The 26,897-nt window shown below is 33.1% G+C and overlaps 3 protein-coding genes across 6 annotated transcripts; 1 reads left to right on the top strand and 2 right to left on the bottom strand.

Annotated features, from left to right (window-relative positions):
- The first annotated feature begins 24 nt into the window (after positions 1-24).
- LOC126925519 (uncharacterized) lies at positions 25-13,538 on the top strand. Its single transcript, XM_050741149.1, has 2 exons — positions 25-610; positions 11,964-13,538. The coding sequence occupies exons 1-2, from the start codon at positions 123-125 to the stop codon at positions 11,971-11,973; spliced, it is 498 nt and encodes a 165-aa protein (XP_050597106.1). The 5' UTR covers positions 25-122; the 3' UTR covers positions 11,974-13,538.
- LOC126925507 (chitinase-like protein Idgf4) lies at positions 4,654-9,068 on the bottom strand. Of its 3 annotated transcripts, none has more exons than XM_050741117.1 (6): positions 8,957-9,068; positions 8,082-8,217; positions 7,275-7,528; positions 6,638-6,941; positions 5,790-5,952; positions 4,654-5,447 (listed from the first exon to the last, which is right to left on the bottom strand). In XM_050741117.1, the coding sequence occupies exons 2-6, from the start codon at positions 8,200-8,202 to the stop codon at positions 4,967-4,969; spliced, it is 1,323 nt and encodes a 440-aa protein (XP_050597074.1). In that variant the 5' UTR covers positions 8,203-8,217; positions 8,957-9,068; the 3' UTR covers positions 4,654-4,966. The 3 variants fall into 3 exon arrangements, with proteins under 3 accessions (XP_050597074.1, XP_050597075.1, XP_050597076.1); XM_050741118.1 differs by having other exon boundaries at positions 4,654-5,429; positions 8,957-8,981; XM_050741119.1 differs by lacking the exon at positions 8,957-9,068 and adding an exon at positions 8,685-8,737.
- Positions 13,129-26,897, bottom strand: LOC126925506 (Golgi integral membrane protein 4-like). 2 transcript variants are annotated; one of them, XM_050741116.1, is made up of 7 exons: positions 26,648-26,897; positions 19,795-19,977; positions 19,203-19,678; positions 18,905-19,024; positions 14,973-15,397; positions 14,638-14,759; positions 13,129-14,555 (listed from the first exon to the last, which is right to left on the bottom strand). In XM_050741116.1, the coding sequence occupies exons 2-7, from the start codon at positions 19,973-19,975 to the stop codon at positions 14,500-14,502; spliced, it is 1,380 nt and encodes a 459-aa protein (XP_050597073.1). In that variant the 5' UTR covers positions 19,976-19,977; positions 26,648-26,897; the 3' UTR covers positions 13,129-14,499. The 2 variants fall into 2 exon arrangements, with proteins under 2 accessions (XP_050597073.1, XP_050597072.1); XM_050741115.1 differs by having other exon boundaries at positions 14,632-14,759; positions 26,648-26,896.

Raw genomic sequence — 26,897 nt, 5'->3', positions numbered from 1 at the left:
AACAGTGTCGCCACGTGACCACTGTTGCCAACAACAACAATCCCAGCATCACTGCGATCAACAACAATAACCTAAAACTAGTGAAAAGCACGAAGAACAACAGTCTGGTCGCAAAAGGCACTATGGGCAACTATCGAGTGACCAATTCCATAAACTCTTCATCGCTGAAGGAGAACGCTAAGATATTGGCTCGTTTGGACGAGACCAGAGTTCTCAAGAACACCAAAACCAGCAATTTAGCCAGGTCGACGAAGACCCAGCCGTTGCCTCTGACCCCAGCCAAGAAGAGATCTTCCCTGGCTCGTCCAGTTCGAGTTCACGACTCCTTCGCTCAACCCAGAAAGCTGTTGCCTATGAACTATGCCTTCCAGACCTTGCAGAAGGCCAGCGAGTCCACGTACGAAGAGGACGACTACAAGGAGACCGGCTGGCCTATCCGGCTGAGACTCGAGCAGATGCTCGAGCTGACTTTGCCGCAGACCAAGAAGAGGCCGAAGAAGAAGACGCCGATGATGCTGATGAAGCAGCAGCAGACCAGTAGACATGCGTGCAAAGACACGGAGAGGCTGCTGCGCGTACTCAGCGTGAACAATGTGGACCAAGATACTAGGTACAATGTCACACGGTGTTCTGTCATGTAGAGACACGCGTTAAGGGATTGTTGGAATGAAGTTGGAGAGATTGGTGCTTGTTGGAGGAGGTTTCTAGAAGATGGAGCCCCACAGTTACGAGGAGAAAAGGTCCTGCAACACGATCTGGACCATTCTTTTCTTTTTTTTTTTTTTTTTTTTTTGACATAGAAAGGCTCCTCTAGGTAGGACAAAATTAATTGATAATTTTAAAACATTTGGGGCGTATAGTTGGTTTTCGATGAATAAACAATCGTCGTGTAACGAATAAACAATTGAAATTTATTTGAAAAAGGTAGGCTCTCCTCCCGAGCACGGATTTAATATCGAAGCTCGGTTCGATTTCCAAGATGATGGCCACGCAGATGCGTGACCAGTCACGTGATATGTATTTCGCTAATAATAAGAAAATTCTTCGTTCAGTGTGACTCGTGTCTTAGTACTATTAATCGCTTGTTGAGTTTGATAAAATCACCGAAAATCGGGGAGATCGCTATTTGTATCGTTTTTAATGTAGACAGTTCGCATAAGCATAACGAAAAAAAAAAAAAAATGATATTCGAGAACTATGATCGGTCTTCTCCCTACAAAGATAATTGTAATCATTTATTTATGCATTTATATCACGTGTCGTTTTCTTTCATTATCGTTGTTATTGTTTTGTTCTTTTTTTTTTTTACTAATTTTGCACTAACGTGTTTAAATTGTTCGTTGTCTCTTTTATCTTGGTGAGATTTCTGTTCGGTTAAATATTTCTAACGTGATGGATATTTTTAGAAAGCTTTGCATATCGTGCAATAGTTATGATAATCGAGAAATATATTTAAGTAAGAAATTAGCTGGTGAAGAAATATATTGTTGATAAATGGAATCGTAACAGAAACGCTTGATTAATTAATATTTGAAAAAATTAAAGAAAAATCGAATATCATTGGAAATCAAGTAACTCGCAGAGTGTGAAACTTATAGAACCAATAGGGGTCCTTTTTCGGTAGCTGGTCGCAAAAATTCCCAAATTTCATCTTCTGCATCATAATAAAAATTCTTTATCATGGACATTAACAGAATATATGAAAAGAGAATATTTTTTTTATCAAATCTATAGACAAAGAAAATTTTCTTTGCTTAATGTAAATTGTTTATGCCATTTAAAAAGAATCCAGTTTAGAGGAATATTTTATAGATGAACGAATTTTTATTAATTTTTATATTTTATGATTTATGTAACAGTCTCACTACACCATTGAGCCGAATTAAAAATCGCAATCGAAAATTCTAACATCTACACGCTTGTACTTTACGACTAATTCCGTCCCCAAGAAACATTCAAACTGATAAAAATTCTGGATTTTATTTATTCTATACTTGCGTGAAATTCTAAAAAATAATTCACACCTCCCCCCTTTTCTTTCTATAGCAACGATATCAGTCGACAAAAATCGTTGATAATTATTTTGTTGAAATTGTAAAAACAGTAGAATACTAACTGATTAAATTTATGGAACGTTTGAGAGAGATTATTATGCAGGGAAATGTTATCGACATTCGTCACTGTATTTAATAATGCGATATTTTATCCAAAGAGTTGACCAATTGCGTGATCTGCATTTACTTGATATGCATTTATTATTACAGGTTGTTTCAGAAGATACGTAACGCGCCATTTGAATGTGAATAAATAATAGACGCAGAACTTGAACAAAATTTAAATTAAAAAATTTAATTTCATCTGACATTAAACAAAATTTAAGCAAAGTGACACGGATCATGGTTAAAGGTTTCAAAGTAGAATACTGAAGAAATTTGAAAACTTTCAAGAGACAGCATGGCGCCATTTCGTTAATTAATAATGTATCTTCAGAGACAATATCGTTATCTGTAGAACAATATCGTTGAGTCTAAGAAATATATGAACGTTAAAGATTTTCATTCCACTATTCATAAATGAAAACATTGAAAAGGATATTTAACAAATAAATGAAAATTAATTTCTGATAAAAAGAAGAAAAAATTTCGCGAAATTTGTGAGATTATCATCGATCAGTTGAAAAAAGAAATCAACAGATACATCATCCCCAGTATAATAAAACGTAAGGAATAGAATGTGACGAGTCTTCTTGTTGCTGCTTCTTAGTTTCTTAATGACATAAACAGAAAAGTTGCATTTCCAAGAAATAATTTTTTCAAAGAATATCGAAGCACCAAAGAGCATTTTTCATAACAAACGTTTCACAACAGTATTCACGCATAGAAGAAAGTTATGTCAGAGAGTTCCGCGTACTTATTTTTTCACTATCCGACCTCATGGTGAGCTGCTGGATCTAGTCACAGATATGCTTTCAGCAACGTAATCTCGTCGAGTGTGCCCTGTTCCTGCTTAGAAAATCCTTCTCGACTGTCCTCGATCACGTCGAGCTCGTTGAGAAGACAACGAAAATCACTTTAAAGTGAATTATTGATAGCTACAAATTTTATTTGATCTGAAAAATTCATGAGTTCCAGAAATTTTCAATTTTTTTCCCAGATATATCTTAGATTTTCATGAAGTTGGGAATTTTTTACTTTTTTCATTTCATTTTAAAATGACAATTTTCCTCCCCGAAATTTTCAGATGATAAATCCAGAAAAAATCTGCGAGATACTGAATCTGGAAATTTCTAGGATTCGATCTGAGAGCTCAAGGGGTTGTAATCTAATACACTACCCACTGCACTACCAAGATCTTTACGTACTAACTTCATTTTTGTCCATTTTACCTACATCAATTATGTTGTTTTCATATTAATTTAATTCCATATTAGTTTCAAATTCCAATTTTGAAAAAGGATTTTCTAATCTTACGTACGGGCTCGAATTAACACTTCACGAGGACCGAAGTCAGAGTAGATTAGGATTAAGTATCAGGGATAACCGTTGTGTTATTGTACGTTGTAACGCTACGTATATTATATTTCATTATATTATATGCCGTAATGTAACGAGTGCCCTAACCCTGTTAAACTGTATATCGAATTATTAACTGTATCATAGAGTGTAAGCTATTCCAACTACCACGCCCAGTATTTTCTAAGTATTACGATTATGCTGCAGGATGTGTTCGTGTTGTTGCAACAACTGCTTCTGATTTGTCGTTCCTTTAAAATGACTTTTCATAACCCCAAAAAGAGAGTTATGATTTTACAAAAATGATAATTACACTTTTTATATTAACAAAAATATATATTTTACCTTGTGTGTTGTTAAAGAAATCACAAAAATTATTATGAAGTAAATTGTTCCCTCTCAACCTTGGTATTAATGAAATTATCTCGATTTAGCGGAACGACAAACTGGATCGCAGGAACCAAATGGAACAAAGATGTCTACGACACCGCGTTCACTGTACCAACCGTTTCTGCACGAATGTTTTTGGTGAAGCGCTGTGGGTTCTAACGAAGCACGAATATGATTTCTGTTCGACAATAACGTCGAGCTAATACGGAGGATGCAAAACTACGAATGTACAAGAGATTTCAGGAACGTTTCGTTTTTACGTATGAGAGTGGCTACGAATTAGCTGTGTCTCGTGTGCCATAACTCCTAACATTTGATATATTTATCGAGTCTAGTCCATTTACAATGAAACCTTTCGTACACACCCGAGCAAATGTGTTTATCCGAATTCATAGACTGCACGAAATATATATATATATTATATCTATATATACATGCACGTTTCATAAATCTCTACCTTGTCGACCGATCAAGATGTGTTGGTTTCTAGCACTATGGTAATCAGTAACTATGGCTAGAATGGCGCCATGTGAATGTTAATATAAATCAGTCCTCCTACAGATTTATGGAAATTCCTTGCAACCTAATGTGTGAAGCTAAGATGTTTGAAGTTATTGAACTTTTCTATAAATATAAAGTATATTTGGTTCATTCCTAGTGAAAATAGCTGATCACTAATAAAGATTAGCTCGAAATTAGTCAGTTGTCATAGTGTTAATGTGGCAGCAAAGAATTTGGCGAAAGGAAGAACTAGTCGCCAAACTATTTCATCTTTATTCTCGATATAACACTTCTGATACAGCACTTTTTTCAAATACTTAACATATCACGAAAAATAGCACATACGAAAAAACTAGAGCTACGTGAAGAATATAAAAAACACGAAGCAAATGCCTGAAAATCAAATGGTCATTTAGGATCGAAATTTCAAAAAGATTGAGAAATACATTTGTTAGTCGCGGCCTTAATTAAAAAACAGATCTAACACAACTTATACTTCAGCTGTGCCAAAATTGGCCACCTTCGACTCTTTCAGTGTCCATCGAATAGTCTTTAATAACTTCTTACAACTTGTATTTGGCGCCCCTGATAATAGGGTACTTGTCTCCGGTGCAGACACCACGGAAGTCGTCCAAGGACAAATCGTAGATAAGAACACCACCCAAACCTTTCGCCTTGGCGTAGGCAGCCTTATTGCCAGCTGTGTCAGGATCCTCATAACCGACCCAGATTCCGTCACTTCCTGTGTTCTCATTGTAAGATTGGAAGGCATAGCCGCCATATTTCTTGGATGGGTCACCAACACGTCTCAAACGACCCACAGCAGATTCTGTCAGCCTGGAGCACACCTCAGCGTACGAAAGAAGTCCTGGCGTGTTTGTGTGTGGTCCTTCGGCTCCCGGACCATCGGTGACTATAGGTGGTACCCCTGATATTTGACTGTCAGACGTGAGCTTCCATGTCCTAGCGTATGTTGGGATTCCCACGACTATTTTCGAGCCTGGAGTACCGTTCTCGAGCCAGTACCTTGAAACAGAATCAATACTTTACGGATATTTTAAAATTGTGCTACGTAAATGGAGATTCTAGAGCATTTCGGGGATTGGAACGCTTGAGAGCCAGGGAGTCCCCTTGAATTGAAGGGAGAGGGATAAGTAAATCAATAGTACAATAAACAAATTCTTAGTAATTTAGGATTTTCAGAAACTGGTGTAGATGGAAAATTTGGGGAATTTTGTAAACTAGTGAAACCAGGAACTAGGAAGTCCCTTTGAACTAAAGGAAAATTGATTTTTGATTAAGTTAATGGTACAATAAATTTCTGACGATTTGGGATTTTTAATAATTGACGGCAGAGGATAAGCATAGCTTACAGAAGTTCCTCACCTGGTTGTGGCATCAACGTTGTCTTGGGGGACACGTCCATAACTCTCATAAATGGGTGCTGGATAATCCCCTTCTTGTGGATTACGTTCTGGCGTTTTTTGATCGAAAGTGAACAGGTGCACGGCATCGATGTTGGGTGCCAGCAATCTCGCGTCATAGTAAACTGCAAGATATTAAATATAATAAGATAGAATCCACAAGAACAAAAAATTACGAAAATATTACAGAACTAAAAAATATTTCTTTATTTTGAAATATCCAAATTTAGGGCTTATTTTTGCGTGGAAATTTATACACAAAAGTTAAAAATATTAAAACTTCGAACTTATTCAAACGCGTGTTTGATAACTGCAGCAATTTAATTGCCTACATAAGAATTAAAATTAGTTGAAATTTTCTGATAAATGTAACGAGTAGGTGTCTAATAATTATGACCAGCAGTGTATGTTATTTGCAATCAATTTTACCAACACAGAGGTATATGAAAACACGTTACAGGTCCTACAAGTTACCAGAGTCCCTAAGTTCAATATTTAGAGAACGTGACGCTGGCCAGTTACACGCACAGCCACAGATAAGGCAAGATTGGTCGCGGCAGCACGTTCTTAATTTCGAAGCAAACAGACTACGTGATTTCTATTAATTTTTCGTCCCTATTTCCTCGTCACATCTGGATACTAATATCATATCCAATATACCTATCGTCCAAATCTTTAATCTCACCTGATTGCAAACTCGCTATATTGCCATCTTTGATTAAGAAAATTCGTTCATAACAATCCCATGTTATGAGAGGTTTTAAGAAGTTAAAGAAGTAACAGAGTAAAGAAGTGAAAATCTGAACTTACTACTACTGTTGACATGAGGAAGTACAGCAACAGTTAGGCCCTTCATTCTTGGTCTGAGTTGAGCTTTCAGGTCACGGACCAAGATGGTAAAGCCATCACGATGCTCCTGCTCCTTGTCATCTTTGAATTTACCATAACCAAAGGTCTTCTTCAAGCCATGCCAGATTGATCCAAATGTACCACGTTCTTTCTTGACTTTCACAGGTGGGAATTGCCAAGCCAGGTCAATTCCATCAAAGTCATAATCATTGAGAAGACGGTTGATTGAGTTAATGAACTTGGACCTTGATTCTGCCGTCTCAGTCTACAGCAATTGAGGATGTTAAGTTGTCTTTTTAACTTAGATTCAATTTGAGTTGTAATGAAAGTCAAATCTGAAGTATTTAGAACTTTGTGCCATCTTATAGCAGTAAAGAAAACTATGCAATGTTTAATAATAATTTCAATATTGTTTAATTTTCAATTTCCAAATGAAATTGTATTTAATACTATAAAGAAACTTACATTGTTTGTCAACATAGTCTAAATCTAAGATATTTATAGGAAAAAATTACAATAAAGGACAGCTCCTTGAAGTCAATCAATCCTGAATTGCAATCTATGTATAGAATTGAGTGACAAACAAAATAATACTTACAACAACAAGATACTTGTGAGTGTCATCCTCAGGATCAGCATTACCACCAATGCTGAGGTAGATCTTCAGATCTGGGAAGCCTTTCTTCAGTTGTGTGGCGAGTTTGTAATAAGAATATCCAACTCCAGTGTCCAAAGATGGATTCAAAGGAACAACTTCTAATGTCTCTGTATTAATTCCTGCAAACCCATAGATCAAATGTGTGCAGAGGGATAGTGCTGATCGAACATCATCCAACTGGAACTTTCCTGGCCCTGAAATATATCACAATAAATTACAATAAGTATCAAAAACACAACTATTGAAGAGCTATGGAAGAGTAGGATTATTTTGAATTAATTGACAATGATCAAAATAATTAATATAATATATAAATCGTTATTCATTTAATAAGCATTAAGTGAATGAATAATAATTGTTAATCTTTCTATTATATTATCTAATCTATGGATTAATAATCATTAATTTCTAATCTATAATTACTAATTGAATGATTACTAAAATCAATAAACGATTAACAGTAACGATATTAATCATCATTAAAAATAAATCAGTTATATTAAATAGAACAATAACGATTACTCTAGCATCATAGAACCTTTAATTGGACTATAATAATTGTTGATATTTTTAGTTTTTTCCTTGTTCAAATATAACGTTAAAATGTTGAAATATTCAACATGAAAGCAACTGATCAATTTTAACATCTCAATAGGCAAACTTTCTATTTCTCAGACTATAATTTCAGATTTTGATTGATCGAGCAAATTGATAGGTTGTTTGATGGAATAACGAAAGAAATTTTACCCTGTCGGTTGAAAGCCGTGCTGTTCCAATAGCACACAACTTTATTGTGCTCATGTGTGTCAACACTGAGCGCCGGTTGGGCGCAGAATACCGCAATAGCGGCGAAAATTAGCACTTTCATTTTCACAGACTGGTTCTACGGAAATTAACACACAGTAAAATTAGCATATTGAAAATAAGATCTGCTCCCAAGAAATATTGCATTATATTTCTATATTTATATAATTAATAAATATCCCACAAAGGTTTAATATAAATGAATGATAACGTTATGTTTGCAATAAAGAAGATAAAAAGTTGAAGAAGTCCATGAAAATTGAAAAACAAAATAGCAACTACGTATATCAAACATTTATACAAATTCGAAGGAAATATCTACTTAAGCAAAGCAGTAAAATTACAAAAAAGTAAAATGTCTACTATAATTTCTATTAATAGATTCTCCTTTCCTTAGACATTAACAGTTCCTATATGCTATACTACGTGTCAGCAAGCATAAATTTAAATACACCTATTATCCTTCCAAAAAGATGATTGAAAACTATCTGACAGTAGTTTAAAACTTTAGGTTACAAATATAAAGAAAATGACACTAAATATTACCAAAATATTAAGAAAAAAATTCAGGCATATTACACATTGGCAATCGATATATTCTCAACTAATACCGAAAATATACAGATAGAAGACACATAATTTTCAATCGCACAATCTAAAGTTTCACTTTTAAGGACGAAACCTGAAGAAATTGCCACCGTATAAAATTAAAGATGGCCCCAATAAAGACTCCAAGGTCGGACGTACTTTTCTCCGACGAAAAGATAAAACAAAAACTGTCTGTAGAAACTTAAAAGGCTGAATGAAAGACGTCTTACCTTTTCGAAAGGAAGAAACGGACTGTCGTGGCGATTTCTTCGTCAGGGACTTTGATACCTTGGATAGTTCCATTGAATAAGGTAGTGGGGATATTGGATCTCTTACGTCAGCGAAACGATCTTTCAGAAACCGTTTCTTCATAAGTGTTGACATATTCGTTCAGTAGAGAAATCAAGGCCATGGAGGGGACCAAAATGTTTCTCGGAACTTCGGTAGTGAATGCGCACCAGATAATCGGATCGATTCGAGGATTCGAGGAATTGGTGGCATGATCCCGCGGGTTTGTTGTTAGATCAGATGCGATATTTTCCTTTATTTTAATTTTGAGGGATTAGGGAACTTTTATGGGGTGTTTTTGATCACTCAGTGGCTTTGCTTTTTAATCGTTGGCAATAAGAAAATTCCTTTTTATTTTTACTTCTACAGTAGCGAGACAGAAATGAAAAACGTGACTAAAGAAGAGAAGATTTTCATTCGGTAATTTGATGTATTTGGAGGTTAATAAATTGGGAATTGGTAGAGTAGGGCATTAGTAGATAGAAAACGAAATTTTAATCTAAATTGGTTTTAGAAGGAAATCTGAATTTTTTATATATTTCTTAATATCAAATATTTTCTGTAAGACAGATGATTTTTATTATGAAAGTATTTTACACATGTTATTTGCTGTGAATTGGTGGTCTAGATATAAGTGAACAAATCTTGTTTTGGTTTTGATTGACTTAGAGAGGGAGTTGGAATTTTGGAGGCTTTTGGATGCCAAATTTACTTTCTTTAAGCGTTCATTTTTCATTTTCTTCAAGTTTGTTTGTGAGTTTTGAGTTATTTTTATTTACTAGTCTCGTTTAAAAAGAAGGAGGAAGAGAGAAGCGATAAAAGAGGGAAGTGATGTTACATAAATTGACAGTTTACATGATTAATAATATTTTGTTGCAACATTGACTGATTCAGGAAGAATGTTGATATTAAAAATATTTTGATAACAAATCTTGTTTTTAGCATTTTCAATTATTTTATGGACCATGTATAGAAATTTAGAATGTATAGAAATTTGTTTAGTGAAAAGGGGAAGAAAAAAGAGGGATATAAACTGAAGAAATTTTCACACATTAAATTTGACATGTTGAGAGAAAACGAACATTTAATGTTTCTTCTATACTAGCATTTAATCGGTTTTGAAAATTCAGCTGTAAAAATACAAGAATAAATGAGCTAATTTCAAAAATAAAATTAAAAGAAGCAATATTGTTTATTTCCGGTTATAACTGGTTGCTACCTAAGAAATAAAAATATAATAGTTAAAAACGAGGAGCAAGATGGAAACAAATTGGAACAATTTATACGATGGAAAATCACGATGAGATATTTTTAATGGGACATGGATATTCTCAAATAAGTAAACAGATTATAAGAAGTGAATTACAATTTCCCTCCTTCGTTGTTTATCTAATATGTTATTTTGCCAAGCACCAACTATCTGCTGAAATGAGTAACAGCCAGTCAATTTACTGAATCTCAGATGTAGCGGTGTCGCAACCTTTTACTCGGGTTATCGTGTTAACGTGGATCTCGTTTACTCCCAATACTTGCTTTTCTATCTTCTAGCAAACGACTCGTGTGTGCTAGTCGTCTACTAGTTAGTCAAAAACTATTATTTTGAAAATAATTCTTTCCTGGTAACACAGGATACTACAAATGATAGGAAACATGACTCAAAAGGACGACAAAAGAAAAAATCAAAAGAAGTAATTTAAGAAATAACGATGACTACTCATAGCGAAGATGAAGTATCGTTATTTATTATTTAATTAAATATTTTCAATGATCATTCTTATCTTGATCTGGTTAATGTGATCCTTTATGGGATGTTATAACAAGAAGATACAAAACACGGGGAAAAACAAGAAATTAAAAATGTGTAGAACTGCTCGATAAAAATATTCGTTTCTGTAAAAAAAAAAAAAAAACATTTGGAGACACTCGATAACAATCCGTATTTCCCTTTCCACAAAAAGAAGAAAGGCTATCCTCTGCCAAGGAATGTCTAACCTCCATAAATTGACGAAGTATCCTTGCCAAGATTCGCGAAGGATAATTTAGACGTGAAAAATTCAAAAGGCGAAAAGAAGAAACAAGGAAAACAACTTCTGTCGTGTCACTCGCTAGTTCTCGAAGGTTATTCGCACGTGAATTGTCGAATACGCGAGTCGACTCCTGACGAAGTAATTGAAGATGATTGTGTGATACGTTTTCGAGATGAGATCATGCATCATGACGCTCCTCGTGTAGGTCGTATTCGATTAATGCGAAGGAAGTCGAATTACGGGCGTTTGACGGCTTCAAAACAAACCTTGAGACGTTTGATAATTACGAATCGATTCGTTTTATGATAGTTTTATGACATTTGCGTTATCGTGCAAACGAGAGCAAATGATTTAAGGGAATTTGAAAAGAAGAAACGTTTCTTTTTAACAAAACGATTTCTTTCTACTATTAATTCTGAGTTAAAACACACTTAATATAGATACACATGTAATTATAAAATACAAATAATACGAATAATATAACATAACAAAACTATATAAATGTATTCTTAAATAATTTGAAGCAAATTTGTTGATTATCAGAGCCATGTATGTACAGAAAATTTAAATTTCAATGGTGTCTGATAATTTAGATGAGTTCACCTGAACACCTGGTATTACGTATAGTCTTCACGACTAAGTCACTAAGACACTTCACTACTAAGATCATTTATATATCTTTCTTTCTTGGCACAGCTGTGTATTGTATAGACGGATTATATAAACTCTTATTTAATAATGTTTGTGGTTTAAGAAATCTTCATCTGTTTATAATTCTTTAAAAATTATAATTTCTGTAGCTATGATTCTTACATGTAAAAGTAATAATTCCTGCAACTCTTCCATAAAAGAAAAAAGAATACAAAAATACTTAACCGTTTTTCTGTAAGATACTAAAAAAAAATTAATCTACATATTGCAGGAAACAGTGACAAGAAACTCGAACGCAGTCACAGACTCATGACTGGATGTTTAAAGGCGATTAGACCCAATGCAAATCGGTTCTGGGAACAGCGATCGTTCTGTATATTGTATTCTAGGCTTGCGTAAGACGAATATAGTGTATACATGTGCATCTGACTCATTGGCAAATAAAATCGCGAGCATGTTCCACACGGTTTAATAAAATCGACTGTTCTGCATAATATCCGATACTCGATGTGCAAAACACGACTGATAACATAAATTTGCATTAATTGAAAATGCAATTGAAATTTATAACGAACCTACAAATTGAAAATGAATGATAATAACAGTTAATCTATGTTATTTGAACACCTAAGAAAAGAGGATATGATAAAATGGTAATGTGAAACATCTGGAACGGTTTCGATCATTTGCTGTGAAAACATGGATAACGCGTGTATAAGGAACTTGTTAACTGATCGATAAACATGTTTAATTAAATAGTATTTAGTCAAAGTCTGATTCATCATGGAACTTTCACAGTGAGTTCACGAAAACATCGAAGCAAACAAATAATATTATCATCTTAGAAACTCTACTTGCATTATAGAACATAGAAACTATAGTTTTTCTAGAACCGCAAGTGTTACGTTAACCTTGGTATTTGATTTATAATCTACATATCCAGAAAGAAAAAAGAAGCTATTCTGTTTAAAATCAAAGATATAAGAGTAGTAAGTTATGAGATTTAAAAGGAATACTGATTGAATATTCTTGTAGATGGTAGTTAATTTATTTTACATATATTTGATATAGCATATGAACAAAGAGTTTAAATTAATAATGATCTATGAATCATTGATAAATAGAGGCTGTTAAAAAAGAAGATCTTTCTTCTTTGTCTTGCAGATGCAAGTATCAGTTAAAGGTCATTGGGACAATACAGATTATTCTGCAATATTTTATTTTCTGCAGACACTTCTGCATTATCATAAATACCATACATTCTAAATGAAAATTTATTTTTATGTAACCTGAAGACCTCAACACAATAATATGTATTATCTTTTAAAGAAAAAACTTTATATGTTTTTGAGATATTCTTTATGAAAAAGAATTGCTTTCATATTATTCAAATATTAGGTCATGAAGTATCAAGTGTTAAAAGGAAAATACAAAAAGTTTTTCAATCTTTTATTATGAAAAAACTCTTATGTACATATGGATCACTTTTCTCTGTGTCAGTGTATAAGTAGATATCTACGGTCATAACAAATATTAATCTATATCTTTAATAAATTCCTTAAAGTAGTTCCTTTCACTCTGTTAAGTCTTGATTGTTAGCGCCAGAACGACGACTGATAGGCAATAAATAAATCACGTGTACCCTTGTACCGATCGTATTGCACGGTTTCAATAAGAATAGTCGGCTGATTGAATTGCTGAATTCTATTTAAAAAATGTCCAACGAGACGGCTTAAGTAATAAGTGCATTTAAGTCACAACTCCACCTTGGCGGATTGTTGAAAGAAATCATGGACTCTTTCACTGGCAGAATATTTCATCTTTTAAGCTTCTTACTAATTGCTCATGTTCCACGAAAATCTGATAATCGAATGATTGATATACTACTTTAGAAAGGAACAAGTAGGAAGTATTCTCTTGGAATTCCATAAGTATGTAAAAACATTTAACACTCTAAGTTGTTAATTAGTTACCTACATCCTACATACTTAAACACATGATACAGGACAGAACATTTTGTTTTTGTTAACACAGATTAATTGCAAAATAAATGAATTCACTATATTAGGAGACTCTAACTTTGTAGAGTCTCCTACAATAGATTAGATTTAATAGACAAGGAATTTTCCTACAGAAATGCCTCAACAAATACTTATAAATCAATACAGTAATCATTCTAATACTACTGTGACATTTATCACAAAATTTTACTGTTTGTCAAATACATAAACACTGTATAATTAAATGAACAAGGTATTTCTTCCCCTGTTCCATCTGCCAATGAAAGAATGAATCTCTGAAAGAGGCTTTTCTTTCCATGGAAACTTTATATAATTCGCGTCTTTTTTACCTTAGAATTAGCTCTAGAAAAATACAGTCTGTTTTTTTTCTATTCACACACTGCTCGAACCAAACAACGAGCTTCTGAATAAAAATACAATCTACTCATGTTGGTTGGGCAGTGGCTGTTAAATAGCATCTGTATAGAGTATAGACTATCTAAATCTTTTTGGCTAGATCCCCATAAGAGGTTTCCCCCAAAAGAACGTGTAGATAAAAAAGTAAAATGGTGCATCTATCATTAAGAATCCTTGCTCCATCTTCTTTCTCTCTTCTTTATGATAAATGATGGTTAGCAGCTAGGTCAGTTCATTAAGTAATGGCAAGATGAAGAGTAGACTGATAGTAGATGTTAATTAGTAGACAATAATTGGTTTTCTCTTAAATAAGACTCTTGAATAAGAACTGTTTGTTCAAATCTGCCAAACCAGTCCACTTTACGGCATCTTTACTAAAAAAAAGATCCTTCACTCCCTCTTCTCTTGCTTTAAATTGTGAGGATAGTCTATTTGATCATCCTCATCTAAAATGATGAACAAAAGATTGAACAATATATAAAACTGAGTTACATAATGAATATATCTTATTGATTTAGTTACCTTCACCTTCATCTTCACCTTCAACTAATCTTAAATCACTGTCCTTCTGCTGGGGTTCTTTATCATATTCAACTCCTTCGTACTGATCATCTCCAATATCAGCTATTCGTTCAGCACCAGCATCAAGGCTAAAGTTCCATTAAAAAATAAATCTTATTATTGGATTACAAACAAAAAACCTATAATATTGTATGAATTAATGTCAATGTAGACTGTTAAAAGCAACTAAATTTTTGTAATTGTCTAAGATTTCTAAAATATCCGTACAAAATTGAGAACTGAATTTGATATAAAATTGGCTGAATACAAGAAATATGAAATTATCCTTCAATGAAACATACCCAGCAAGACGAATGTGATTCAATTCATCTCCAATCTCCTGTATGCCAGGCCCAACATTGAACCAACCATTTCCTCTTCTATCTGGAACTTGGTCATCGGCTCTTCTAGCTGGAACAGCTGGAAATGGAGGATCCAGATTTCCATTTTCACCCTCTTGCTCTTTACTGTTGACATTAATCTTCTGTTTCGGCTCTTCCTTCTTCCTGGCTACTTCGTCTTGTTTCTCCTCGCGATTCTCCAATTTTTGATCGATCATAATCGGAATGGGTGGCACGCCAACGGGGAGCTTGGACTTCGGGACCGGTTTCGGAACCGGAAGCGCCTTATCCACGGATGTGGACACTGGATTGCCGCTAGTTGCTGGCGTTGAAGTCTCCAGCTTCACGGCTGGGATCGACTTCATCGAACTTGTGGCCACTGTGCTCTGGAAAAATAATTTTGCAATCTTCTCTTTTTGCTTCATTTATTATATTAAATTTTAAAGCATTTCGAAACATTATTTTTATTTTAGTTTTAGAATATTTATTCTTATTTTATACATGGAGTATTGCTATTCGTGGAACGTAAATTTCAATTATTTATTTATTTACTTACTTACATAATGAGAACTAAATCTAACTTTCATTTCTTCGTTACTATCATAATGCAAAGTGCAATTTATTTTTACTAGGACTAAGTATTCTGTTCTCTCACATACACATGCACTCTAATAAGGAAATAAATTAATTATTCACAAAATATTCATTCTTTACTTTATAAATTTATATTTCTTTTTTGTATAAAAAGAAGGATTCTAGTTGCAATAATGCTATGCCTTTAAAATAGAGATAAGCAAGCGAGTGTCTTGGAAAATAGTAGGCTACAGATGTGGATGAAGAAACATTTTCAGATACATTTTGTAAAAATTAACTTACCTGCTTCAGTTTCTATTGGCAAAGAGGAATAGTTGTTTCTTTTTCTTCAAAGCTATGAAAGCATGTAAATAAACAAATATTGCATAAAGCATGCTCTTTTTTAAAGAAAAATCACCTGACAAAAAGAGAAAATGTCACTAAAAATTTTCCTTCAATTTTGAAAATTAAAAGCTTCTTCTCCATTTATAAATTAAATGGATTGATATGTCAACTTTGTTTTGTAACTTGAATTTTATTGAAAAGATAGTTTTAATTACACTAAAAAGAAATTGAAGGCAACCGCAAAATATCATAGAGCAAGTTCCAGTGAAGCAATATTAAAAACATAACCAAAGAAGAAGCTCAAGCATGAAAAATCAATTAATTCAAAATATTTATCATCCAAATATAAAAGTTCTACACCAAGATATTATTTGATGAAATCAGAAATATTATCGCAAAGAATGTGAAAATCAATTAATAAAACTTTCGAGAAAATTAATTAAAAATATCCTTCACATGAATAAGAGAACTAATTTTGAGAAGAAAATATTAAATGCTTTCACCTTCTAATGAGACTACTGTTTTATTTAAAAGAAAGAAATAAAGGGATCTATTAAAAAAGAAATTTAAACCATCTCACCAAAGATTCTTATTTCTAATATTTAATTAAATCTTTCTCTATCTTTCTTTCTAAATTTGCAGCAAACTAGTAATAACAAGGAAGCAGATCAGTTTAGTTAGGTTTCTGCGAGGGTGCCATAAAAAATGCAAGCAGATCAAAATAATAACAATTTATTAATGCATTGATTAACACGGACATACAGGCACATTCAATACAGCTTGCAAGCTACATATATATGACTGGTTTCTTTTTTAACTATTCAAAAGAATCGTCTTTCCTTTGCATTAGGCTGTCAATCAATAAAAAAATTATACCTTGAGCAAAAAGAACTTTTATAATTGAATTATGAAATACCAATTATAATTGAACGCAATTGAAACTAAATGTATAATATGTTGACAGCCTAATGTGTTCTAATTTACATGTAAAGATTGCTAAATATAACAATACAAATTAAAAAAAAAAGGATTCTCAACATTTACACAACTGCTAAAACATTTTGTCTTCTGCAAAATTCAAACATTGTTCTTGTGATATTGCACTTGAAAAATTTATATTAAAAAATCTATATTGAAGCAGTAAGTAGGATCAAGTTAGTGGATTTTTTAAATTGCTTATTTGGTTATTTATATCTTTTCAAGTTATTTATATTTGTCGAAGATTCGAGAAAAAAAATACTCTTCTGAAAAATCACAGTTTGCCCTAGATAGTACACAGAGGACTTTATTTCTCAAATATTTATGATAGCTTAGAAGCGATATTGGTTTCTTTTTTAGAATTATAATATTTTATTATGATATAGTTATGATAAGTATTTAATACCAGTTAATACTGATACTGATAATATAGATTAATAGTAAAAGAAGATAGATAAAACTACTAAATAATCTTCGAGACAATAATTAATTAAGATCATCCCATCATGCAACAGATTTTTCATATTTTCTATCATGTTTCCTCTCAAACCATCATTATACTGCTCAATCTACACTTGATTTCCTGATGATACAGGAAAGAATAGTTCTGTGGACTGATCTCAAGTCCTTTGAGTCAACTAAAGAAATTGTCTATCTACAGCACCAAGTACAAACCATGCAAATTACGTGCATGTGTAAACATTACCAGATAGATTATGCTAAGAAGAATTCAGTTCCCCAACAATCAACCATTTAAAGGCACTTCTTTGAACTTTCATAAGCTAGGAGAGTCAGCTTTCTAGCTTATCATGACTACTTCTATAGTTTAGCTATTCTCTTCCAATTCATTTTGAATGGCGATAATTTGTTCTTGCATTCTTAATATTTCTATATTAACACATTCTCTACAACATCTTTCTGTATTTCTGTACATTTAATTCTGTATATTTAATAATACAATATACTTTTATTATAGACAAGAACCGTTTGAGTTTTGTTTTCCCTTTTTTTACCAAACACCAAGCATGATATTAAAATTACATCTAAATTAAGTTCTGGTAGCGAATGTGTTAAGTAGTAACTAAGGTGAGCACAGTCAGAGTGTCACTACACATATATCAACTTTGATCTTTCCAACTATACTCACAATTACTTTGATTAATAATATATCTAAAACGCTTCAAGCATTTTTATAGCAAAGAGAATCACAACCAGAGCCTGAACTAAAGTCAGGAGCTACATTTAATCGTCAAGAAATTAGCTGCAATATCATAAAATCTTAAATCAATCTAAAGTCAATCATAAAATCTTTATACAAAAAATAGACAAACATGTTTCTCCAAGAGTAGCCATTATGGAATACTAAATACAATTATCCCTAGTATTTGTAACAAAAATATATCTGACAAAGCATTACAATTTTTTGTCAATCTTATTTGTCAGATCATTCTCAAAATTTGATTTATGATTCCATCTACATTGTTTTGAGCTTTTTCCAATTTTTTCTCTACCTTCTCAGAAGTCTGTTGGACTGGAGAATTTTTTTCATCAATGACAGCAGAATGTTCTTTTTTCCTTACCACTGAGACTGTGGTATGCTTCTTCGTATCAAGATTCATGTTAATTGTCTGAGCTATACCTGGTAAATTGGTAGAAGAGTGTTTGTCATTGAACTTGTCATTAATCTGGTTGGGCGGTGGGATAACTTGTCTTATCTCTTTATTGATCTCAATTTGAATTTCATCATTCACAGATTGATCGCCCTCCTTTTTCTGACGTTTCTCTTGCAAATCGTAGGGCAATGGTAAAACTTCTGCTTCCTTTAACTCGTTTGGACCCACTGGGACGATGTTGCCATTCTTCTGAGCGAATCTAACGTTGTTCATCTCGTTCACACGTTGTTCATTCGATTGTAGAGGATCCTCAATCGTTTGCTGAGCGACTGCTGGTGCATACAGGGGCTGTGGATTTTTATCGTCATTTGTCGGTGGACTTACCTGTTGTTGCTGTGTCCGATTAACAAGCTGTCCTGCGTTTTCTGCGTCTGCGGATTTCGCTTGTGAAGGGTGCGGATTGGCTACGTTTGGCTCTGGAGAAGTAGTTTTGTGTGAAGTTTTCTATTGGAAATAAAAAACAAAAAGTTACAGACCAATTCTCTTAAATAAATGATCTATCAATGTGAAGAGTCTTCAAAGACAAACTAAGAATCACGGATCAATATTTTGAAATGGATAGATTGGAAATTTGAAAAATCTTCAATTAAATAAGATTATTAATATAAAAAAGGAATCATACTTTGGCTACTTCCAGTTCATGCTTCAACTGAAACACTTCCTTCTTGAGATGTTCAATAGTGCTATCAGTATCCCCATTGCTCTTTAACATATCATTGTACTTTTGTTCCAGTTCATTCTTCTGAGTGTCCAGTTCCAGAAACTTGTTCTTTAAATGTTCTAAGGCTTTCTCTTTGTCCTCTCTTGCTTGCCTGATACGACTACGAAGTTCTCTGAGCGTTGTCTCCAATTTACTAGTGTCTTCTAGAGCTTGTTGATCACGCTTCTTACATTCTTCTTGCAAATCCTGGTGCTCTGTCTGCAGCAGCTTGTAAGTTTGTTGCAAAGAGTTGAATCTCTGCATTGCCTCTATGCTATCCTTGTCTCTTAGGGACTTTTCTCTAGATGCACGCTGCTGAAGTTCTTGTTTCACTGCTGCATTTGAACTCTTTTCCTCAGCCAAGGATCTTTCCAGCCTCACTTTGTACTCGAATATCACTAGAAATGAACAGAAATAATTTTTCAATGCAGCTGCTTACAAATTTATCTGGGAATAAATGCAATTTTCTCAAATTGAATCAGATTCCTTATGGTGCATATCTAGTAATCCATACCTTGAAGCTGAGCAGCTAGAGCCTCCTGTTGATGAGCACATTGGATGTGAAGTTCCCGAAGCCTGGCCATCTCTGAGGTGGCGGCGCGGTAGAGGAACACTAGAAGAAGACCCACCACCCCGCAACCCCCGTACACGGCCAGGCGGCCAACTCGGCCCCTGCCAAGTCTAGAACCACTCATCTCTGCAAACAAAATACATATCACAAGATTATTATATAGTAATCATAGTAATCATAGCACAAGTTAAAAGAGAGTGAACTGTCTCTCGAAAGTGAGTTGTATATTCTTGGAGTATGCATACATACAGTTGATCAAAATGCGGTCAAATTTCTTTTTTTTAATGTTTTTCAAAATGATACCAATTTTTTTCTATTTGAAGTATAATGCATTGATTAAATTTTTGTGTTATTGTTTATTATTTATTTATTATTTTAAGCGTCCAAAGAAAAGAAAAAAAATTGAAAAAAATTATCTTGTAATCATCCTTCTAAAAAAAATAAAACAAACAGCGTTATTATCATAAATACAAGATCTATTTAATGCAATCTGAGTTACAAGTCACATTCTCACTATTTTTATTTCCTACTTTGCTACTTTTTAATTATTCCACTACTTCAATATTCTGTTTATTATTAAATAAACTGCTGACAAATGAATCTTAATTTCTATAGCGCATATGACATCAATTTGATCAACTCGAAACTTCTTTTATCCCACAAGTGAAAACGAGAAATAAGGTCAAGGGGTGAGAGAAGCTCAAGCGTGAGAGAATAATTTACGCCAGCGTTGGCCCCAGTGCGACGTTCAATGCAAGTGAAAGTCGATGATTGCGACTGTAATAACTTTTATCCGGCGATATCCACTTGCATAATGGCTCATCTTGGAAAACGTACTAAAAAATCGAGAGATTTCTACGAACGTTCAAATCTGAGATCGTGCATGATAGATGCAATTGACCGACACTTTTAACGAGCGAGAAATAAGATGGTGAAATTTGTAACTGAACAAGACAGTGAACAACGTCTCGTCCTAATTAGAGCTACTATGTATATTTTCTGCTCGAGACTTTACCTCGATCGTTACTTTAAATTTATTTTTGCAGAAAGAGTTAAAAGTAACATCATAAGATTTCTGTTAAATAATTTTATTACATAATTACAATATGAAAAATTAAATAATATATGTTTAATATATTGGAAGACAGGTTTTTTAATTTTTCTTTCATTTTATTTTTGGCGTCATTTTTGTACAGTACTATGTGACTTAATAATTTAAGAATATTAAATATTGAAACTCATAATTACTATAATCTAAATATTATGAAAGATTAGAGAAAGAATAATATTATGAAACACGAGATTTAGTAACTGGAGAGTTTTGTGAAAATGAGGTATCTGGCGACAGTATCTGATTCGGCACTAACAATAAAAAAAGGAGGAAAATCCGTTTTGTAATGGACTTACCATTTCTACGTATATTAATAACAAATAATAGAAGTACAGCAATTATTGAATAATATTCATTACGAATTGTGTAATTATAAATCAGAATAGATTATCATGATCTACCTTATCGATCGAAAAACGATAACGTAATTTCCAGTAAACACATGTTGACAGGTAGGTATTAATCTAAACGTTAAGCGCATACATGTTTGCAAAAGGAAGGGTGGATGGTCGCGTGACACGCTTTCATTTCCTATATCTCGAAGAAACTATATAAAGCGGGACGCCATAGAGCTGGAGAATACACACAGACCGTTTATCTTCCCCTCCTTTTAATCCCTCTTAATTATATCTCTCATCCCTTTATAAAGCTGCAAGATACACAACTACCGGTTCGTGGAAAATCGTAATTGCACGTTTGCTCGTTCTACTGCTATTTTATACCGTGAATTAGAATGCTGTATTAAGATTAGCTATTAAAACCTTTATTTATGTTTTCATTCATTGGAAAGAGAAACAGTGCAACGACTGAACTAACCTCGTCGAAACTTAACCTAACATTGATAGATACAAGACTTATTTCTTTAATAAAAATTCTCCTAGTATCTATTCTTTCATTTAGCAAAGTTCTTCATGTAGTAACTATGATAAATTCTTATCATTTAAATAAAATTTCCCTAATAACTATGACAAATTCTTATTTTTCTGTATTAACTATTACAAAGTGACCGTGTTTCCATGAATTGCGATTTCTGTCGTTTCTCAATGACAATGAGAGGAGATTCGATACAAATACAATTTCATCTCGAGTTTAACCAGTCTGAAAAATATTCCTCGATATGTCTCGCATCCCTAAGTAAGTCTTAGCTATTTTATTCTTGGAAACTAAATATGCCGCCGCATTACTTGTGGTTAAATGAGTACACCGTGGATGGATTACAAGGACAAACAGATACAGATTAAGATCGATTCACGCAAAAAAATTGTTTGGTATTTTTCTATAAAATAGGTAATACAATTTTATATGTTATATTCTATTATATTATGTGTCTAATAATATTATGATTACATTTTACACTAATTTTGTAAGTTAAATACAATTACGATTAATAGTGTATTAAGTAATCCAATGAAAATATAGTAAAAACTTAAGCTTAAAAATATAATATAGCCATTTCAATTATTAAATAAATCGCGTATTTCTGTCTTCCAATATATCTACATAATAATAAGGCGTTAAATTGATTGATTATTATTCGGCGGTATAAAATCAAATTTAATCTCGTTTAATGATTCAAAGAATGAGATTTCCACGCGTGTCTTTTAATGCAGTGCATATATTCAGTCCGGCTTTCATAAATTTCAACGAGGCAAAAATTGCTGCTTTTATACGAAAGCAAAAAACATAGATAATTTAATACCGTCCCGGCGCGAAATAATAAAATGCGTCAAGTTATTTAGTTCTGTCAAATGAAATAAAATCGTTTATCACGAAGCTGCGCTTTGTTTCGCTAAAAAATTGATTCAATTAACGAAATAGCGAGCACCGGTTTGTTCTCCGACAATACGAATTTAAAGTTAGGTTATAAAAACTTGTGCGATACTAAAATGGATATATTTAGTTCTTTTTTGAGAAAAGAACTTCTTCATGTGTCAGTTAGAAGGAATATTGTTTGAAATTAGGTCAAAGAAGAATAATCTTACTATTTAAATATGAATCGGACGATAAAACCGTAGAAGTTAATGTGCACGCGGGCTTAGAAGCGAGTTTAACGGGAAAATGGATTAAATTTCATGTTCTTCTGCTTCGAGTTAGTCTTCAATTATTCGTATGGGAAGCTGCATTCGAGAAACTGATTGTAAAAACATTTAGGATACTAATGAAAATAAAATGATGACGTAGATATATTCTAAATTCCTTGAAATGAATAATGGTCCCTTTATTGAAATATTGCATGCCAAAACAAGATAATTATTGATACAGAGCTATTCATTAAGCAGAACTGATGCCATTTAGTAGTAATCAATCGTACAATGCCTAATGAATTTGAATATATACAGAATACCATGGACATATACATATTTATGATCATGGCAACCTTCAGCTTTCGCCAGAAAACTGAAGTTGTTCGCATCAATTAATGTACAATTTATTGCGGAAGAAGCCATATAAATTCTTGAAACATTACACAGCTGTAAAAACGACTAAATCGATTATACAATTATAGAAAATGAAAGAAGTCTTAAGAACATATATTATACAAGTGTAAAGAATTCTTATACATTAACTCCTAACAATACTTATCTAATTTCTTTTATGAATAGACCGCAAGTATTTATGTAAATTTATATTTTTATGAATACAATACCAAAGCGAGAAGTACATTTTTAATATTTTATATATTTTTGCTTATTATGTATATTTTGCATCTTTAAATTTCCTCAAAAATGCATAAAAATCATCAGACCATTCATCGTTTTTCAATTATTCTCCAAATATTAATTGTCATATGACCATATATCAATTTCCCAACTATATATTTTGAATGCAATATGTCGACTAATAAAATTAAACCAAAACTGATATAATCGTATAGCTTTTCGAATAAATTATTCACCTGCTACGTGTAACTTAAAATTCGAAAATGGTTTATCGATGGTTTATCGTTACATCCTCCACCACCATAACCTATACAAAACAAACGAGGAGGGTCCGCCACGGCAACTTTTGATCGGCGTACGTACGATGTAACGTAACGTGAGCAGAGGCAAACGTCTGAAATTGGACACCGGTAATTACGATAGTCTGCTTTTATCGTTGCACTTCGACCGGCTCTGCGAGAACGGAAATTACATCCGTCTCGCATGGCTCATCCACGGTTTGCTCGTCCTTGCTGGCCGCGCGAATTATCGAGGATATTTGCGATACCGTCCAAAGAGATGATACCTCGTATACGTGTACAATTGTGCATGTATATATAGATGTAGTGGGAAAAATGCACGAAGGGTGGAGTGTAGGCTACCTAGCGGCTGAATTCCGAGTTCACTGACACTTTCGAGCACGCGCGATAGATCCTGCTTTCACGCGTTTACATATGTGTAACGCACGTCCATGTGTCTGGAATTATTTTAACAGCATTAAGGTTAACGTACTCAAATTTTACTTAATTATCGGAGAGATTCTTCAGCGATTGATGCGATAGGAGGTAAATAATTTTGAATAATTATAACTCAATGATTTGATACGTTTTTAAGGCGGCTGTTTATTTACCCGGCGATGTAGTTTCCATTCGCGATCTAGCTGTAATTTTAATCGCGTTCATAAAATATAAAAAAAAAAATCGTAAGGTTTATGATCGATTTAATAGAATTCTCAGAAGACCGCTGAGAAACCGGTTTCTAGTTAATGGCGCGACGTGGTGTGAGAATATAAATGCGGCTTTTCGGAGATTCTATTTACCGCGTTGGAAATTCAACGAGCAATTAAAAACTATATCGCAATGACCAGTTTAATTTGAAATGAAAACAGTTTTAATATAAGTCATATGAAATTTCTTTAAAAAAAGTCGATTACTTTTTAGTTTACTATATGTATGATAAATCATACTTGTCTACAAACAATGAATTAAAGAAATACCCAAAATAGAACTAGAAAACGGTTCATTGTATCTCTGATAGGAGAAATTCAACAATCAAACTCTAAATTCAAACTTTCAAACTTAGATAGAGTTACATTCAAACGTTTAAACATTCAAGGCGAAGCTAATATTTCATCGAGCTCTATATAAAGAACGGCTTTCACAATTTTTATACGCTTTCTAACGCGGAAGAAAATTTATAGAGAATAGTGCTATACCGATTTAACTTTATGCCTTACAGGTCATTTTCCATCCACTGGATGTCTGTCTATTATTAAAAAATTTCTTAAGTCTGTGAAAATTATTTAAGAATACGTAATTGAATACTTAAGAAAGAATAAGATTTTTAAGAATTTTTAATTTCTTATATCAATTTTATACTAAAATTTTTCTTGAAATATTACATATATTTTTACTCATTAAAATAAGAGAGAATAAGGCGTAAGCTATAAAAAATCGAAAAGCGTAACGAAGAACTTTACTGCGACTGAAAGTTTTCTTTTAACTGCATTTGCGCTTTCATGTAGCTTTTAGTTAAGAGCCTAGAATTATGTACTTATAAAAAGTACATATACCGCCTAATTTTCGAGGTCGCACCTCAAAATTTAGATGTTTCACATGTATACGATATATACATACATATCTTTATAACCTCACATGTAAATGCATCGTTAACCTTATTCACCAGCTGCAGATTGCCACACATTAAACGATAGTATTTATCCTCGTTGAATCTTCACCATAACAGCACCAAATAAAAGCATGTCAACTTCACCCACCACAAATTTTGAATTATCAGTTATGTAACGTAATTTATACGGGAGATTATTACAAGATTTGATTATAGATTATAACACTATGCAAAAGTTCATGGTACGATTGATCATTATACAGAGAATAAAGGATGAATAAATATTTGCTCGTATCAAATAATACATACGATTAATTTCACACTATTTTATCAGTAGTTCTCTTTATGTACATTAATCATATCCACCACATTGAAAAAATACACTTATCAAGGTACACAAATAAATTTATGTATATTTAAAAGGTAAATTATTACATATATAATGAATATTTCTTTTTTACAAAGTTTTCCTAATGTAAATTTACATTTACGTAAAATGATTCCCACAATTTGTGTCGAGTTTTCTCTCATCAAACTTTTGCAATTTACAGGATGCGTATATCGAATCGTTATGGATATCTGTATTCACAATATTTAATCTTTTTCACAAACTTTAAACTAGGAATAATTAGGTCATTTCTGATTCGGATGCCTTCTAAACTACGTTTGTAGCATTATTTTGTTCTTTTTCCATTGTTAAATGAGAATAGCAAGTCCCGATTATCTATTTTGTTGTCAGCACTATTATTGAAATATACTGAATATTAAAATATACGTAAAACTGCCAGTGTCCTTGAAATAATAAAATATACGTAAGACTGCTGGAGTTCTTGAAATAATAAAATATACGTAAAACTGCTGGAATTCTTGAAATTTAAAATATACGTAAAATTGCTGAGATCTGAAATGACCCAATCATAATCATCCGACGTTTAATTTATGATTGTGCTTGTATTATCATTATAGCTCTGTATCATCTATTCGCGCTTAATTTCACAGGTGAACACTTCACAAGGCACGATCGCACTCAATGATTAATCCGTCTCACAGCACCGATTTCAAATTATCAATCAAATTATTATGCGATGAAATAACACCATATACACTGGTTAGATTCCACATGGAAAGCTGCGCCTACCTCATACACAAGTAGAGAACTGTACTCTCAGCTCTCCGTCATCGCCGCGTCCTCAAACTGTTATCTTGCGATTAATAGCCCCAATTGCGAAGAAAAAGCGTCGCGACGCGATTACACGGCCGCGAACACGACGTACTCGTCGATGGAGCTATCCTCCAGCTGAAATGCCGCGATCCAGATGAAGCACAACCGACAGGTTAGGACTCTTGCGAAAAACCAGACTCTAGACAATACAGTTGAACGTTCTGAA

The sequence above is a fragment of the Bombus affinis genome, chromosome 16 (genome assembly GCF_024516045.1).
Source record: "Bombus affinis isolate iyBomAffi1 chromosome 16, iyBomAffi1.2, whole genome shotgun sequence".
NCBI lineage: Eukaryota > Metazoa > Arthropoda > Insecta > Hymenoptera > Apidae > Bombus > Bombus affinis.
Note: the sequence above shows the minus strand (reverse complement) of the source record. Positions and strands in the feature narration are given on the sequence as shown.

Excerpts from the sequence above, each read along its gene's own strand:
- LOC126925507 (XM_050741117.1), bottom strand. The coding sequence starts at position 8,202 with ATGAAAGTGCTAATTTTCGCCGCTATTGCGGTATTCTGCGCCCAACCG. Across the intron at positions 5,953-6,637 it reads TCCTCATGTCAACAGTAGTA|TTTACTATGACGCGAGATTG; the intron begins GTAAGTTCAGAT and ends AATATCTTGCAG. Across the intron at positions 5,448-5,789 it reads AACGTTGATGCCACAACCAG|TATTGATTCTGTTTCAAGGT; the intron begins GTGAGGAACTTC and ends ATATCCGTAAAG.
- LOC126925519 (XM_050741149.1), top strand. The coding sequence starts at position 123 with ATGGGCAACTATCGAGTGACCAATTCCATAAACTCTTCATCGCTGAAG.
- LOC126925506 (XM_050741115.1), bottom strand. The coding sequence starts at position 19,975 with ATGAGTGGTTCTAGACTTGGCAGGGGCCGAGTTGGCCGCCTGGCCGTG. Across the intron at positions 19,679-19,794 it reads TCTAGCTGCTCAGCTTCAAG|TGATATTCGAGTACAAAGTG; the intron begins GTATGGATTACT and ends GTTCATTTCTAG. Across the intron at positions 14,556-14,631 it reads AGGTGAAGATGAAGGTGAAG|ATGAGGATGATCAAATAGAC; the intron begins GTAACTAAATCA and ends TCATCATTTTAG.